The sequence below is a fragment of the Bicyclus anynana genome, chromosome 17, assembly GCF_947172395.1.
Source record: "Bicyclus anynana chromosome 17, ilBicAnyn1.1, whole genome shotgun sequence".
NCBI classification, from domain to species: Eukaryota; Metazoa; Arthropoda; class Insecta; order Lepidoptera; family Nymphalidae; genus Bicyclus; species Bicyclus anynana.
Genome location: NC_069099.1, coordinates 12,627,995 through 12,641,370, shown reverse-complemented (window position 1 = coordinate 12,641,370; position 13,376 = coordinate 12,627,995). Strand labels below are relative to the sequence as shown.

General features: G+C 37.1%; 1 protein-coding gene and 4 non-coding genes across 7 annotated transcripts in view; 2 read left to right on the top strand and 3 right to left on the bottom strand.

The window, feature by feature from the left end:
• Positions 1–13,376, bottom strand: part of LOC112046380 (probable ATP-dependent RNA helicase DHX34) — a 36,311-nt gene that overhangs the window by 19,257 nt on the left and 3,678 nt on the right. For 2 of the 3 annotated variants that reach the window (XM_052886523.1, XM_024083011.2), the window contains exons 2-11: positions 11,238–11,356; positions 10,357–10,523; positions 8,333–8,536; positions 7,400–7,532; positions 6,277–6,425; positions 5,263–5,370; positions 4,777–4,882; positions 3,955–4,160; positions 3,248–3,451; positions 1,813–1,995 (exon numbers count right to left, since the gene is read on the bottom strand). In XM_052886523.1, coding sequence (XP_052742483.1) covers positions 1,813–1,995; positions 3,248–3,451; positions 3,955–4,160; positions 4,777–4,882; positions 5,263–5,370; positions 6,277–6,425; positions 7,400–7,532; positions 8,333–8,536; positions 10,357–10,523; positions 11,238–11,356 — 1,579 coding nt within the window. Of the gene's footprint in view, positions 1–1,812; positions 1,996–3,247; positions 3,452–3,954; positions 4,161–4,776; positions 4,883–5,262; positions 5,371–6,276; positions 6,426–7,399; positions 7,533–8,332; positions 8,537–10,356; positions 10,524–11,237; positions 11,357–13,376 lie in introns of those variants that run through there. The other variant, XM_052886524.1, reaches the window with a different exon arrangement.
• On the top strand, positions 2,114–2,232 carry LOC112046396 (5S ribosomal RNA). Its single transcript, XR_002886872.1, has one exon. It is a non-coding gene; the product is annotated as a 5S ribosomal RNA (ribosomal RNA).
• On the top strand, positions 2,547–2,708 carry LOC112046399 (U1 spliceosomal RNA). Its single transcript, XR_002886874.1, has one exon. It is a non-coding gene; the product is annotated as a U1 spliceosomal RNA (small nuclear RNA).
• LOC112046406 (U1 spliceosomal RNA) lies at positions 9,329–9,490 on the bottom strand. The gene has a single exon (XR_002886880.2). It is a non-coding gene; the product is annotated as a U1 spliceosomal RNA (small nuclear RNA).
• LOC112046395 (5S ribosomal RNA) lies at positions 9,812–9,930 on the bottom strand. Its single transcript, XR_002886871.2, has one exon. It is a non-coding gene; the product is annotated as a 5S ribosomal RNA (ribosomal RNA).

The window sequence follows — 13,376 nt, the reverse complement described above, 5'->3', positions numbered from 1 at the left end:
ATCATCATTATTATAAGCCTATTTTCATCATCATTACCAACCCTCGGCTCACTGCTGAGCTTTTTGGGGTTAGGCCAATAGTCCACCACGCTGGCCCAAAGCGGATTGGCAGATTTCACACACGCAGAGATTTAAGAATATTCTCTGGTATTCAGGTTTCCTCACGATGTTTATCCTTCACCGTTCCAGACAAGTGATAACACGTGTCAATCACGTCTCAAAAATATATGATATATTTTTTTAATCTAGTAGAGCGATAATATACAGTTTAAGACCATTTAAAAAAAAGTATCAACTAGCCTATTAGCACCCCGAATTTGGTGAGTTAGTTACATCCTCATGCCTCATGTCATGAAGAGAGATAGACAAAGGGATCGTCTAAAATTGTATGGAGCCCAGGATCAGTCATTGTACCCTGGCGGAAATAAAAGAAAATATTATATCTTTTTGAGACGTGATTGACATGAAATAAATATTTTTTTGACAATACGAACCAAAACGCCTGTCGCCCATGATATTTTAACTGTTTCATGCAAATCCCTTAAAAACGGAGCGTTTGACAAAAATATTAGTTAACAATTAGTTAGACATTTAGGTTCAAGTTCACCGACATTCGTTTAAACATAATCAACCGTTTAAATAAGTTAAACGCCGTTAAGTCCAAATTTCCTGTTCACCACAGCCCATATGCCGGTTAAGGATGTAAATCGGGCGTTTATCTTAACCGAGCGTGCATACCCCGGTTAAGACGTCTTTGGCAGATATAAGTGCAGGTTATGTTTTTGTAACGCTCGCAAGTTTCGCGAAGATTGCTCTCTCAACTACAAAAATGCAAAGGACTCGTAAAATTATAAAAGAGTTTATTTTTCATTTCAGAAATAATTCATTTTCTCTGATAAATAAATCACTTCCTAGCTTTGAGGCTTTATACCACTGGATACTGCCAGCTTCGATTTCCAAACAAAAAAATATAACAAAATGACAAATATTGGTCAATTTCACATGGTACATAATAAATTAGTGTTGCCAATATGTATTTTTCTAAATCCCTACAAATCGAAGCAGAAACTCCCCAAATTGGGGAAAGAACATATCGAAATTCCCCAAAAAACCCCCGCCATTTGGGGAATTCCTCGCAAGTTGGCAATGCTGTTATAGATAATAAGTAAATTGTTCATAAATCGTTCACTCGTCGTAAGTCAAAATTAAGTTTTATAAGAAATCCTATCCTTAACTTTTATTAATGAATATCTATATATTTCAGATATGTATTACACGAAATTAATATTATTTATATTAAATTTTATATGAGTCAACTACCCTATTCCTTAAAAAAATTATAAGCTCAGTATGTCATAGCCCGACCTAGGACTAACAACTGAACCAACAAGGCAGTCAAATTTTTCATCATCAACATCATTATCAGCCGATGGACGTCCACCACTGCTGGTCATAGATTTCTCTTCTTACATGGACTTCTAAACAAAACGGTCTCAAGCCGACAGCATTCAGCGGCTCCCTGCAACCCGCTTGATGACCTCAGTCCACCTATTGGGAGTTCGACCAATACTGCACTTTCCGGTGCAAGGTCACTATTTCAGCACCTTGGGACCGCAACCCCCATCGGCTTTTCGAACTATGTTCCTTACCCATTGCTACTTAAGCTGCGCGGCTCGCTGAGCTATGTCAGTGACTTTGGTTCCTCTGCGGATATCAACATTTCTGATTCGACTCGAGAAACTCCAAGGATAGTTTGCTCCATCGCCCGCTGAGTGACTTTGAGCCTTCTAATAAGACCCATGTAATACATACTTGTAGTAAATTCCGAAGTTGAGCAGCCAACTTGGTGAGCTCGTAAAGTCTCTGCTCCTCAATGCCGCGTCGTCTGCACCATGCCCTGCCTCCGCCGCCCGACTTCTCTCGTAGCCATGCGCAGTATAACGAGAGCAGTGTTATAGGATCACCGTGATCCGATTCATCGGGTTTACGTGAATTCTAAAAAAAAATAATGTATTTATTATGTAAAATCTTGAAGGTTCAGAGGTTTTTACTTAATTTTATTGATCAAACGTTTAATTATTTTAGTTTTATCCACTATTTTGATTCTCACGTCGCCAACGTCCATACCATGTTGAATACACCGGTTCTCGTCCGATCACCGAAGTTAAGCAACATCGGGCGCGGTCAGTACTTGGATGGGTGACCGCCTGGGAACACCGCGTGATGTTGGCTTTTTGCGTATTTTTCGTTTCACTTCTAATAAGATTTAAATCCGTATCTTGTTTGTATACAAGCTAGTTTTTTGACCATTGTTTTTTTTTTTCGACAAACAAATAATTAATAGTTTACTGACATCTAGCGTTTAATAAGTAAACCCCCAACGGCCCGTACCCCGGTTACAATGTACAGTGAGGTGACCGACCGCAACTGCAAGTAGTTTGATCAGTTCACGTTAGATGTCCCTAACCGATGTAACTGATTATTAGTCTCGCGCTATGAAGATTTCGCCGCGTGGAATGACTCCCCCGTTCTTGGCATGTCTAAGCATACTTACCTGGCGTAGGGGACACCGTGATCAAGAAGGCGGTTCCCCCAGAGCGAGGCCCTTCCATTGCACTGCGGCTGGGTTGACCTCTGCGATTATCCCTAATGTGGATAACTCGGACGCGTAATTTTTGGTAGTGGGGACTGCGTACGCGCCGTCCCCCCCGGAATTCAAATAAAAATAGAAAATAGGATGTGACTTGCAGTCTTGCTAATCAATTAAATATTCGGAATCCGGATTCTAAAAAAAAAAACAAAATTGTAAAAGAATTTTCAAAATCGGTTTAGTAGGTCCAGAGATTAAATTTAGGGTAATATTTTTTGTACCCATTCGATTTTAGATTTTGACGATAGTCAATGAACCTTCCTTTTACCGGGAACATAACTTGAAAAATACTTTCATAAAAAATCAACCCCTTTTTAATTTCATAGGGGTAAATATGTGGGCCATTTATGCACAAATTTTTATAACGGGAACTCTAAAAATGAAGGACATTCCATATAAAATTTCAACCCCTAATTCACCTCCTTCTCTTTCTATTTTAGGGACAAAAAGTAGCCTATGTTCTGCTTTAAGGTTTCACCTAATATAAAACCAGAATTCATCTTGATCGGTTAGGTCCTTAAGCCGTAAAAAGGTGACTCGCATTTATAATATTACTATGGGTATGGAAGTATGGATAGTGTAGAGTATAATACTCACTTCGCATTCAAAATCTCTATGCGCCCGTGTAGTATATATGGAACGGATGCCCAAAGCAGCAGTCAAGGCCAACGCGGAGTCCAGTTTGTGAGGCGGCAAGGTAGCACTGCCTACCACGAGCGCTTTAGCTAGCGACACCTCGACGGGCAAATTCGCCAATGCCTTGCCTAACGCTGTCAGCTTCTCGTTTGATGTTAGGGCTGCCTGCAAGATAAATTGATTAACTTGAAGGATTTTGTCATACTCTCTTATAAAAATATATAACCCTTAAAAGAAAAAAGTTTCTTTTTCAAAATGTACCACTTCTAATAACACTATTGTTGTGCCTGATACCCCAACTACCTAAAGAATTAAATGAACCAATAATATTAATGTATTTAACTGGGTTCTCTACATTAGTTTGTCTCGATGTTTATGAGAACTCAACAGTAGCAAGAGCGATGCTAGAGGTACTATAGACATTCAGACAATTCAGTAATAAACACAAGACACATTTAAAATAAGAAAGAGAAATTTTCACATTATAATGCGGCGCGTCTTTGAAAGGAAAGCAACTGACGTCTCGGACGCTGAGAAAATTCACCGCCTTCAAATTGATCAGAAGGTAGCACATACAATATTATTTTTTGCTTTTTAGTTTAGTGGATACATTTATGAGATTTTGAAGTCGGTTTTTTTTTCATTAATTTTTTTTTTCATTTACTCACATGTTGTTTTAGTTCCAACAGAGCGTCTTCCACGGCGTCAGTCGGCGGCGCGTCTATGAAAGGGAAGCGTCTGACGTCATTGACGCCGAGCGAACTCATCAGTAGCAAGAGCGACGCGAGCGGTACTCGGGACACTTCTGGTGTACTGAATGTTTCTAAATCTGTGTATTGTTGCTCGGAGTATATTCTGTAACACACGCCGGGGCCTAGAAAAGAAATAAGAAGAAGAAGAAATACTTAATTGCACACAAAAATACAGTAATATAGATAAATAAAAACATGAAAAACAATTAATAATCTACACTTAGCATGCAACGGCGGTCTCATTACTAAATAATAAATATAAACCGGCCAAGTGATAGTCGGACTCGCGCAAGAAGGGTTCTGTACCATTATCTATAAAAATGGCAAAATAAAACACGTTTGTTGTATGGGAGCCCCATACAAGGGAGTAAATATTAGTCTTATTTCAATATAATTATTTATTTTTAACCGACTTCAAAAAGGAGGAGGTTATTTAATATATATGGTGAATATATATTTTGTAAATATTTAAAGCGTCTATCTGTATACCGTTATCAATATCGAGCAGAAACGAGCAAAAAACGCGTTTGTTGTATGGGATCTCCCTTATATCTATATTAAATCTGTTTTTTAGTATTAATTGTTATAGCGGCCACAGAAACACATCATTTGTGAAAATTTCAACTGTCTAACTATGAGATACGTACAGCCTGATGTCAGACAGACAAGTTGAATTTTTGTGATAGGGTCCAGTTTTAACCTTTAAGTACAGGACCCCAAATAAGGAAAATAAATTACCAGTTCTCCCCGCTCTCCCCTTCCTCTGATCAGCACTTGCTTTTGATATCCAGAATTCCTTCAGCCTTTGCATTTTTGTCGACGAATCGTAGCTCATTTCTTTTACCTGTAAACATATTATTCGGTGTTATAATGCTTCACAGGAGTAAAGCCTTGGCCTCGGGCTATACCCTATACGCTACAATCAATGAAAAATTTTATAAAAACGGGAAAAATTAGTCCTTATATGAGCTTCCGTGCGTGCACTGCGTAAATGTTTTTTACGCAAAAATCACATGTGAATTGTTCCCCTTAAATTTTAAAACAGTTCGCGACATCACATGTCTATTTTTTAATTTTGACGTACCTATCTTTTCATGATAAAATTGTACGTAAATAATGAATGGAAGTTTATCAATGATTTCCACGCGAAATAATTCGTGGACGTTAGCTAGTATATGTCCAGTGATCACAAAACAAGTTTAAAATAATAATTAGATACCTTACCTTTCCAGAATCCACAACAAATCTTATACCATCAATGGTAACTGATGTCTCGGCAATATTTGTAGATACGATGCATTTTCGAACTCCTTCCGGTGGGTAATCGAACACCTGAAACATGGAAAAAAAAAATAAGTAAACATAAAACTACCTGCGGCTATAGGTCTTGGTCACCTATGTATTTACTTTATTTTATTTAATACTAGAGGATACTCGCGATTTCGTCCGCGTGAAACTCGATGTAAACCTTCAACCCCTATTTCACCCCCGTTCTATTAATAAATTCGCAAGCTTTTTAAATAATATAAGTCCACTTACCATTTTACAAAAATATAACTCAAAGTATGAACGACTTATTTATTTATTTAGGGATAGAATTTTTAAAAGTCGTATTTTTAGTACTTTTCTAATAGTGCACATATGAATATTTTTATAAATGTAACTCGAAAAATTAAGGTCTTTCCAAACATTCAACGATTTTTGTCGCGATTTTTACAACCTTAACTGTCTTTCTTATCTTTTAACTTCCCTTTTGGTCCAGTGGTTAGGTCCTAGATTCGAATCCTGGGTAGGGCTATGTGGACTGAGTTTTTCTTTGTACTAAATTTTTCTTCGACTTCATGAGAGCCCGTTAAGCCGTCGCTCCCGGTGATATTACCATTATTACTCTAAGCCCGCCAACCCGCATTGGAGCAGCGTGGCGGGTTGAAGCTCCACTTCCACTTTTTATGGGAGGATTGTCATATTGGGCCATCAACCATTCGCTGCCCGCGAGTATTTTATCGAAAAGCCCGTCTACGTTGAAGAAGCCGTCCAGTTGATAGTCAGGGAATGCGGTTTTAATCTACCGTTGTGAGCCATTTAAAAATATCTTTATATTCCCCTATCGCGCGGAGCATGATACTGTGCTCGCCTATTGCCCTAAGTTTACTTTATATTTTTTTACATGTCAAGTAACGGATACGATGGGCGACCGGTCGGCCATTTAGGAGTCAAGTGGTTAAAATAGGTTGATACCTTATCTTGTTCCGTAAGAGACAGTCCACTGTGTAGCGGCAGAACGATCCAGTTCTTATTCTTCTCCGTGTATTGTTGCGCTGCGTCACATATTGCTGTTATTTCCTGAACCCCTGACATGAATATTAGTAGATCTCCTCTTTCGTCGCCTAGAATAAAAAAAGTGTGTGTCAGCTCCGACGCACGAATGGAGTTTACTCTTTCAGATCTGTCTGTCTAAATAGGTGTATGTTGCCCCGCAGCATACACTATGTATCTATGTATATATACATACGCCTGAAAAGGGAATGGAACCGAGGAGCAGTAGGCCGCGGCGTGCTCGCCCGTCAACGTGCTGTTGGCGGCAACGCACGGTGAAAAGTGCGCAGAATAGGTTGCGCACAAAAATGTAACGCTATCATTCGTTTATCGAATTTTACTGCCATATTTTTTTCATATCGGGGGCTATATATGAAAACTCGATTCTTAAGGAGTAAACTCCAAAAACATAAAAAAAAACATTATTATTCTAAGAACAACTTAAATTAATTATAACAGCAAAAAAAAACTCGGCAGCTTAAAGTAATAAAAATTCCGGAAAATATCATATACTAGCCGAAGCCCGCGACTTCGTCCGCGTAAAACTCGACTACCCATAACCTTGTGTCCGAACCCAAATGTCTTACGGAACCCTCTTTTTTTTCAAAATAAAATGTAGCCTATGTTACTTGTGGATAATGTAGCTTTCGAATGGTGAAAGAATATTTAAAATCGGTCCAGTAGTTTTTGAGCCTATTCATTACAATCAAACAAACAAACATACAAACATACAAACAAAGTTTTCCTCTTTATAATATTAAGTATAGATTAGCAGAAACCACGCGTTTTCACCCGCGTAATTCCCGTTCTTGTAGGAATACGGGAATTAAAGTATATTCCCGTATTCCTACTATGGTGGTTTATATAGCCTGTATCAATCACCCTGGGATGGTGTACCTGCCTCTGAAAGAATTTTTCATATCGGTTCAGTATTTTCGGATTCTACGCCCTCCGAATCGAATGCAGTCCATTGGGCTATCCATTGGGCTATCACCGCGCTAGACTCTACTTAGCTAAGTAAATTGTAATATAAGAAATAACTTACTAGGATACTTGCTGTCGATTAACTGCATAATTTGAATATATGGCTGTGGGTCCAGTCTGTCATCTCTTGTCGGCTTGTCTTCAACTAATATCGGCTTATAATTCAATTCTATTGGGTAAAGTCTTCCAGGAACCTTAAATTAATTGAATAAATTAGTTTAAAAATATTTCTAACTCTCTTTACAGTTTGTCTTAGAAAAATGGAGTTCTTTTACTGTAATTATTACTTTCCGAAATATATCTGACCCTAGCACCGATCATATAGATTTTTCGAGTATCGAAAAATCGGCTATTATCAATTCCGGCTTACGAATTGAAGGAGCTAAAGAAAAAATGGTGCCTAAAAGCTTGGTTTACTTAATATGGTGAATGATACAGAAATGAACAATGCACTAAAAATCTTGTATATTTTACTAGATTATTCCATTAGAATATTAGCCTAAATAATCTTCGCCAACAGGGAAAATAAGCTGATTTCATTATTTTCACACCGATCCAGCTTTGCAAATCCATATACCCTCTTTGATGCATATTTCACTGATTCAGTTGTCTTTGAAAACGCGTCAAAGCCAATCAATCAATGAGATGTCATTGTCAAATATCATTATTATCATTATTTGATTAGATGTGTCAAGTTAGTGTCAAATCCCTATTAAAACTGTCACTGTGTGTTAGACAGAATGCAATTACTTATATGTCAAAGAATATGAATTATTGCCAACCTGTAATAATATACATTGATTAGGCAAATATACATTTCTTTGAAAATAGGCCTCTTGAGTTCTCCTTAGTCCTATACTATTTAATTATATTCATCAAGTCCTAATTTATGGCCAATTTTCAGCTCTGTATTTGTTGTATAATTTGGGCCCGAGTTTGTATGGAAATTGGGCTTCTCCGTTCTGATAGGAACATATTCATATTTTCAACTCACTTGAATAACAACAGCGGATTCAGCGGAGAAGTAATCTTCAAACAGTTTAATATTGATTGTCGCAGACATGAGGACAAGCTTGATGTCATTGCGAGTATGTATCAAACATTTCAGCACGCCGAGAAGGAAGTCACCCATCAAATGTCTTTCGTGTATTTCGTCGAGTATTATGACGTCATAGCTGGGCAAGCTTTCCGAAGACATCTGGAACATTTTAAACAAAATATCACGTATTTTTTAAAATTTCCCAAACGTCAAAAACGCTGTCGTCCATTTTGTGACGTCACTAACACACTTGATGTACTAAACGTCAAACTAAATTGCTAACTAATATTTTTGTCAAGCGCTCCGTTTGTAAGGGATTTGTTGTAGTGACGTCATGAGACGGTTGAAATATAGACCGTCATGGTCGACAGGCGTTTTGGCTCCTAGTGTCAAAAAATTAAAATACTAAAATTATTAAAAAAATATGAAAAAAAGAATATCAATGCAGTAGAACGATAATGTAGAACATCCAAAAAAAGTGTCAACATTGCGTAAAAAATATTTGACATTGAATTTAAAATATGAATATTGATAATTCAATTTTCATATTTTAAATTATATTGTATGAAATCTAAAGCCATACTCGAGGAGTACTGTTTACTAACAAACAAATTAGAAATGAAGGTAGAAAACGGATGTCATTTCATAAATTTTTCATTTAAAATTATGTATTGTTTTTTGTATAAAATATTATTCAAATTATATTAACTATATCTAATTGTTTTAAGCTTATTAATCAAATTTATTTTCATTAATTTAAGAACAAGTTAATTATAATAGTTAATAACTATTATAATTAACCTGTTCTTAAATTATTCGATAGTCATTTCACACCTAATAACTAATAGTTATTTATAGATTTGTTTTTAATTTGATTGTTGATTTGATAAACATTTCCATTACTATACTATAGCAAAGCTTATATATATTTTTTTTTTTGTTGAATTCCGGGGGGGACGGCGCGTACGCAGTCCCCACTACCAAAAATTACGCGTCCGAGTTATCCACATTAGGGATAATCGCAGAGGTCAACCCAGCCGCAGTGCAATGGAAGGGCCTCGCTCTGGGGGAACCGCCTTCTTGATCACGGTGTCCCCTACGCCAGGTAAGTATGCTTAGACATGCCAAGAACGGGGGAGTCATTCCACGCGGCGAAATCTTCATAGCGCGAGACTAATAATCAGTTACATCGGTTAGGGACATCTAACGTGAACTGATCAAACTACTTGCAGTTGCGGTCGGTCACCTCACTGTACATTGTAACCGAGGTACGGGCCGTTGGGGGTTTACTTATTAAACGCTAGATGTCAGTAAACTATTAATTATTTGTATGTCAAAAAAAAAACAATGCTCAAAAAAAAAACAATGCTTTGCTTGTACACAAACAAGACACGGATTTAAATCTATTAGAAGTGAAACGAAAAATACGCAAAAAGCCAACATCACGCGGTGTTCCCAGGCGGTCACCCATCCAAGTACTGACCGCGCCCGATGTTGCTTAACTTCGGTGATCGGACGAGAACCGGTGTATTCAACATGGTATGGACGTTGGCGATTGCAGTATCAAAATACTGGTTCAAAATATTCGGTATCAAAGTTAAATATATAAAAAGAAACCTCACTCAATTGAACTTGACTGTTACACAGTAATTTCTTAGCTTAATACTCGTAATGATACTTTATACTAAAATTTAACTATGCAGTACAGTTTCACCACCAATAGAATCCATTAGATATCATATTTAATGGGTTCTATTGGAAAGTATATCTGAGTTTTATAGTTGGTTTCAGTTTTACCACATTCAAACAAAGAAATAAACTTTACTACACTAAAAAATTGTCCAAATAACTGTGACTATTATTGTTATTAATGTCAATAAATGGTTTATGACCCTTTGTTCTTTTGATCATAAAGGTAACTCTATTAGCACCCTTTGTAACTCCACACTAAAAGTACACAATAATTCCAATAGCTTTACCTGCCTCAACAACAAGCCCTCAGTGATAAAGCAAATCTTGGTATCAGATGTCTTGCTCTTCTCAAATCTGATCTGATAGCCAACCTTGCTATCAAACTGTGTTAACATTTCATATGCAACTCTCTTGGACAATGATATGCAAGCTATTCTTCTAGGCTGGGTGCATGCTGAAAGAGATTTTTTTTACATAGTTACAAACTGAAATTATTTATATTATAATTAATTAGAAATTAGACAGTTTAAAAATGTATTATGATCTAAGAAATGACATTTATTTATATACCTATATCATAAAATATTAAGCTTATACATAAGCACAAATTTTTGTTAGACTCAAGTGTCCCCACTCTCTAATTCTCTATCGGGTAAACAGTTATTTATGGATACATAAAAAAATTCACAAAAGTAGGGTATATAATGAAATTATAAAGAAAACTATAATGGCTAATTATATCATATCGCTATTTAAAGAGTAATAGAACTGACTTAAATTTGCGTACTGATTCTGTTGATAATTATAAAGATAAAGTTGTCAGTAAGATAACTTAGAGTTTATTAAAACTAGAAAGATAAAATTTAGTATAGGTATGTATATTCATTTCATCTATAAAATTGTAAAAAAAAAGTCTGAAAAAAAAAATACTTTTTTGGGTTCCTTCCTTACATGCAAAGTGAGGATGAATTTTTCATCAACTATCCTATGGAGGGTGCTTATCGGTATTTTTGTACAGTGCTTGGAGATTCATGCTAGAGGTCTATGTTCAGCAGTGGATGTCCATGTGCTGATAATGATGATGAATGATGTATCAGATAGGATGGGGATGGAATTTATTGCTAAGGCAAGTGCAGCTCAAGGCAGTGAATAGAGAAATGTAATTTACCAATATTTTGAAAACCAGCTTCATGTAGATATTGTGGAACTTGTGTGGACTTCCCGCATCCTGTGTCACCGGCCACTATCACAACTCTCTCATTTTGTACTGCAGACACTATTTCATTTCTGTAAAAAATATAGAACTTAAGTAGCCACATTTATACTAATTAATATGAAGTAAAGTTTGTAGTGTTGTAGGGGCAATCCCTAGATCTAATTAACCAATTTAGAAATTTCTTTTTCTTATGGCTATATTAAGTGCTTGTATTTCCACAGGAACTGGAACTATGTGGGTATGAATATTTGCCATATCTTTTTTTATATGACCAATATTCCCATTTTCTTACTTTAAGTTAAAAAAAACCTTGTTAAGAGTGGGTAAGACAAGTCTAGTAGGTAGGGAAAACTCAGTGATGAATCTGGCCTGAGTATCACTGAGATATTAATTATTAAATTAACTAAGGTATGCTTGCGACTTTATCTGTGTGGAAATCAATGTAAACTTTCAACCCCTCTTTCACCACTTTAGGGGTTGAATTTTAAAAATTCTTCAATCACATTATATTTCGTATTTTATTTAAAGATTTATGGACAATTTTTTTAAAATAAGTTACTCTAAAAATTAAGGACCTTCCCATACAAATTTTCAACCCCTATTACACCGCCTTCTATTTTTATTTTAGGGTCAAAAAGTACCCCATGTTTTGCTCCAAGGTCCCATTTACCATTACACAAAAATTCATCTTGATCAGTTCAGCCGTTTAGCCATCAAAAAGGAAACAGACAGATAGACTTACTTTTGCATTCATAATATGAGTATAGATAGAAGCAGGCATCAAACTAGTACATCTCAGTCATCAGTGACAGCTGTCAAAGCTACCAGACGTGTTACATTTGCTCCGTATTTGTATTTCGAATATCGAACAACAATGGATAAGTTAGTGCCGGCAGATATATTAAAAGTTTTTCAATCGGTAGTTTTGCCATTAGAACTAAAAATTAACGCCTTGTTAGACGTAGTTAAAATTCTCGAGACTAAAATCGATGAGTTAACTTCTACACAAGCTGCGACGAAAGAGGGTAAGCAGAAAAATCATCAATTTGAGAAACCCAGCGTCGGACAGGGACAACAAGCAGTATTAGCAAGCAATACTGGCAAAACCGGTTCGAGAACTCCGACTACGCGCCGAGCGGACCCGAAGCCCGAAACACGACCTGTCACAAGGAGGCAACGTGCGCTGGCAGTGACAATCTCCACGGACGCGCCGTCAAAGTCACCCATGTCTTCGCCAATCACAGCGCCAGTAGCTAGCACTCCGCCAATCACTGCGTCCGCGCAGATCACACCGACACTCACAGCGGCCGGACAAGTACCAATGGCGGCGGTGGCGGCGCCACTATCGCATTCTCAACCGAGCGGCCATAATGGCAATGTCGATGTAAACAATGAATGGACGGAGGTAACGAATCGGCGTCCGCGCTTTCCCCGGAATGTAATTCGTGGTGTTGCCGATAAAGGTAAAATTTCCTTGGAAGCCGCAGAGCGCTGGCGATACTATCATCTTTATTACGTAAAGGAAGGTACATCTGACAATGAGATAGCTGAGCATCTAAAAAGTCTGTGTGCGAATGAAAAATGTGTTGTCGAAACTTTAAAATCCCGCGGACATTATGCGTCTTTTAAAATAGGAATTCTTTCAAAATATGAAGGTCAAATTCTAGATGGAAAAAATTGGCCTGAAGATATATGTTTGAAGGTGTGGCGAAATGGATTTCGGAAACAAACCGAACAAAAGCAGGACTAAATCCTGTCATATCCTATATCAAAACGTCAGAGGGCTACGTAGTAAGATTGATACGTTTAAACTTTCAATATTATCTCAACCATACGACATCTATGCGCTTACTGAGACTTTCTTAACAAAAGGCATTTATGATGCTGAGTTGTTTCCACAAGGGTATACAGTGATTCGTTGCGATCGTGCGCACGACGCCGGTTGGGGGGGCGTTCTGTTAGCGGTGCGCGATTCATACTGTGTTCGCGTAATTAAAGACGTCGTAAATTATGATAAAAGCATTGAAGCGGTATTTGCAATAGTTTCGTGTAAAAATGTTAAGTTCATATGCGGAGTGATATATATCCCGC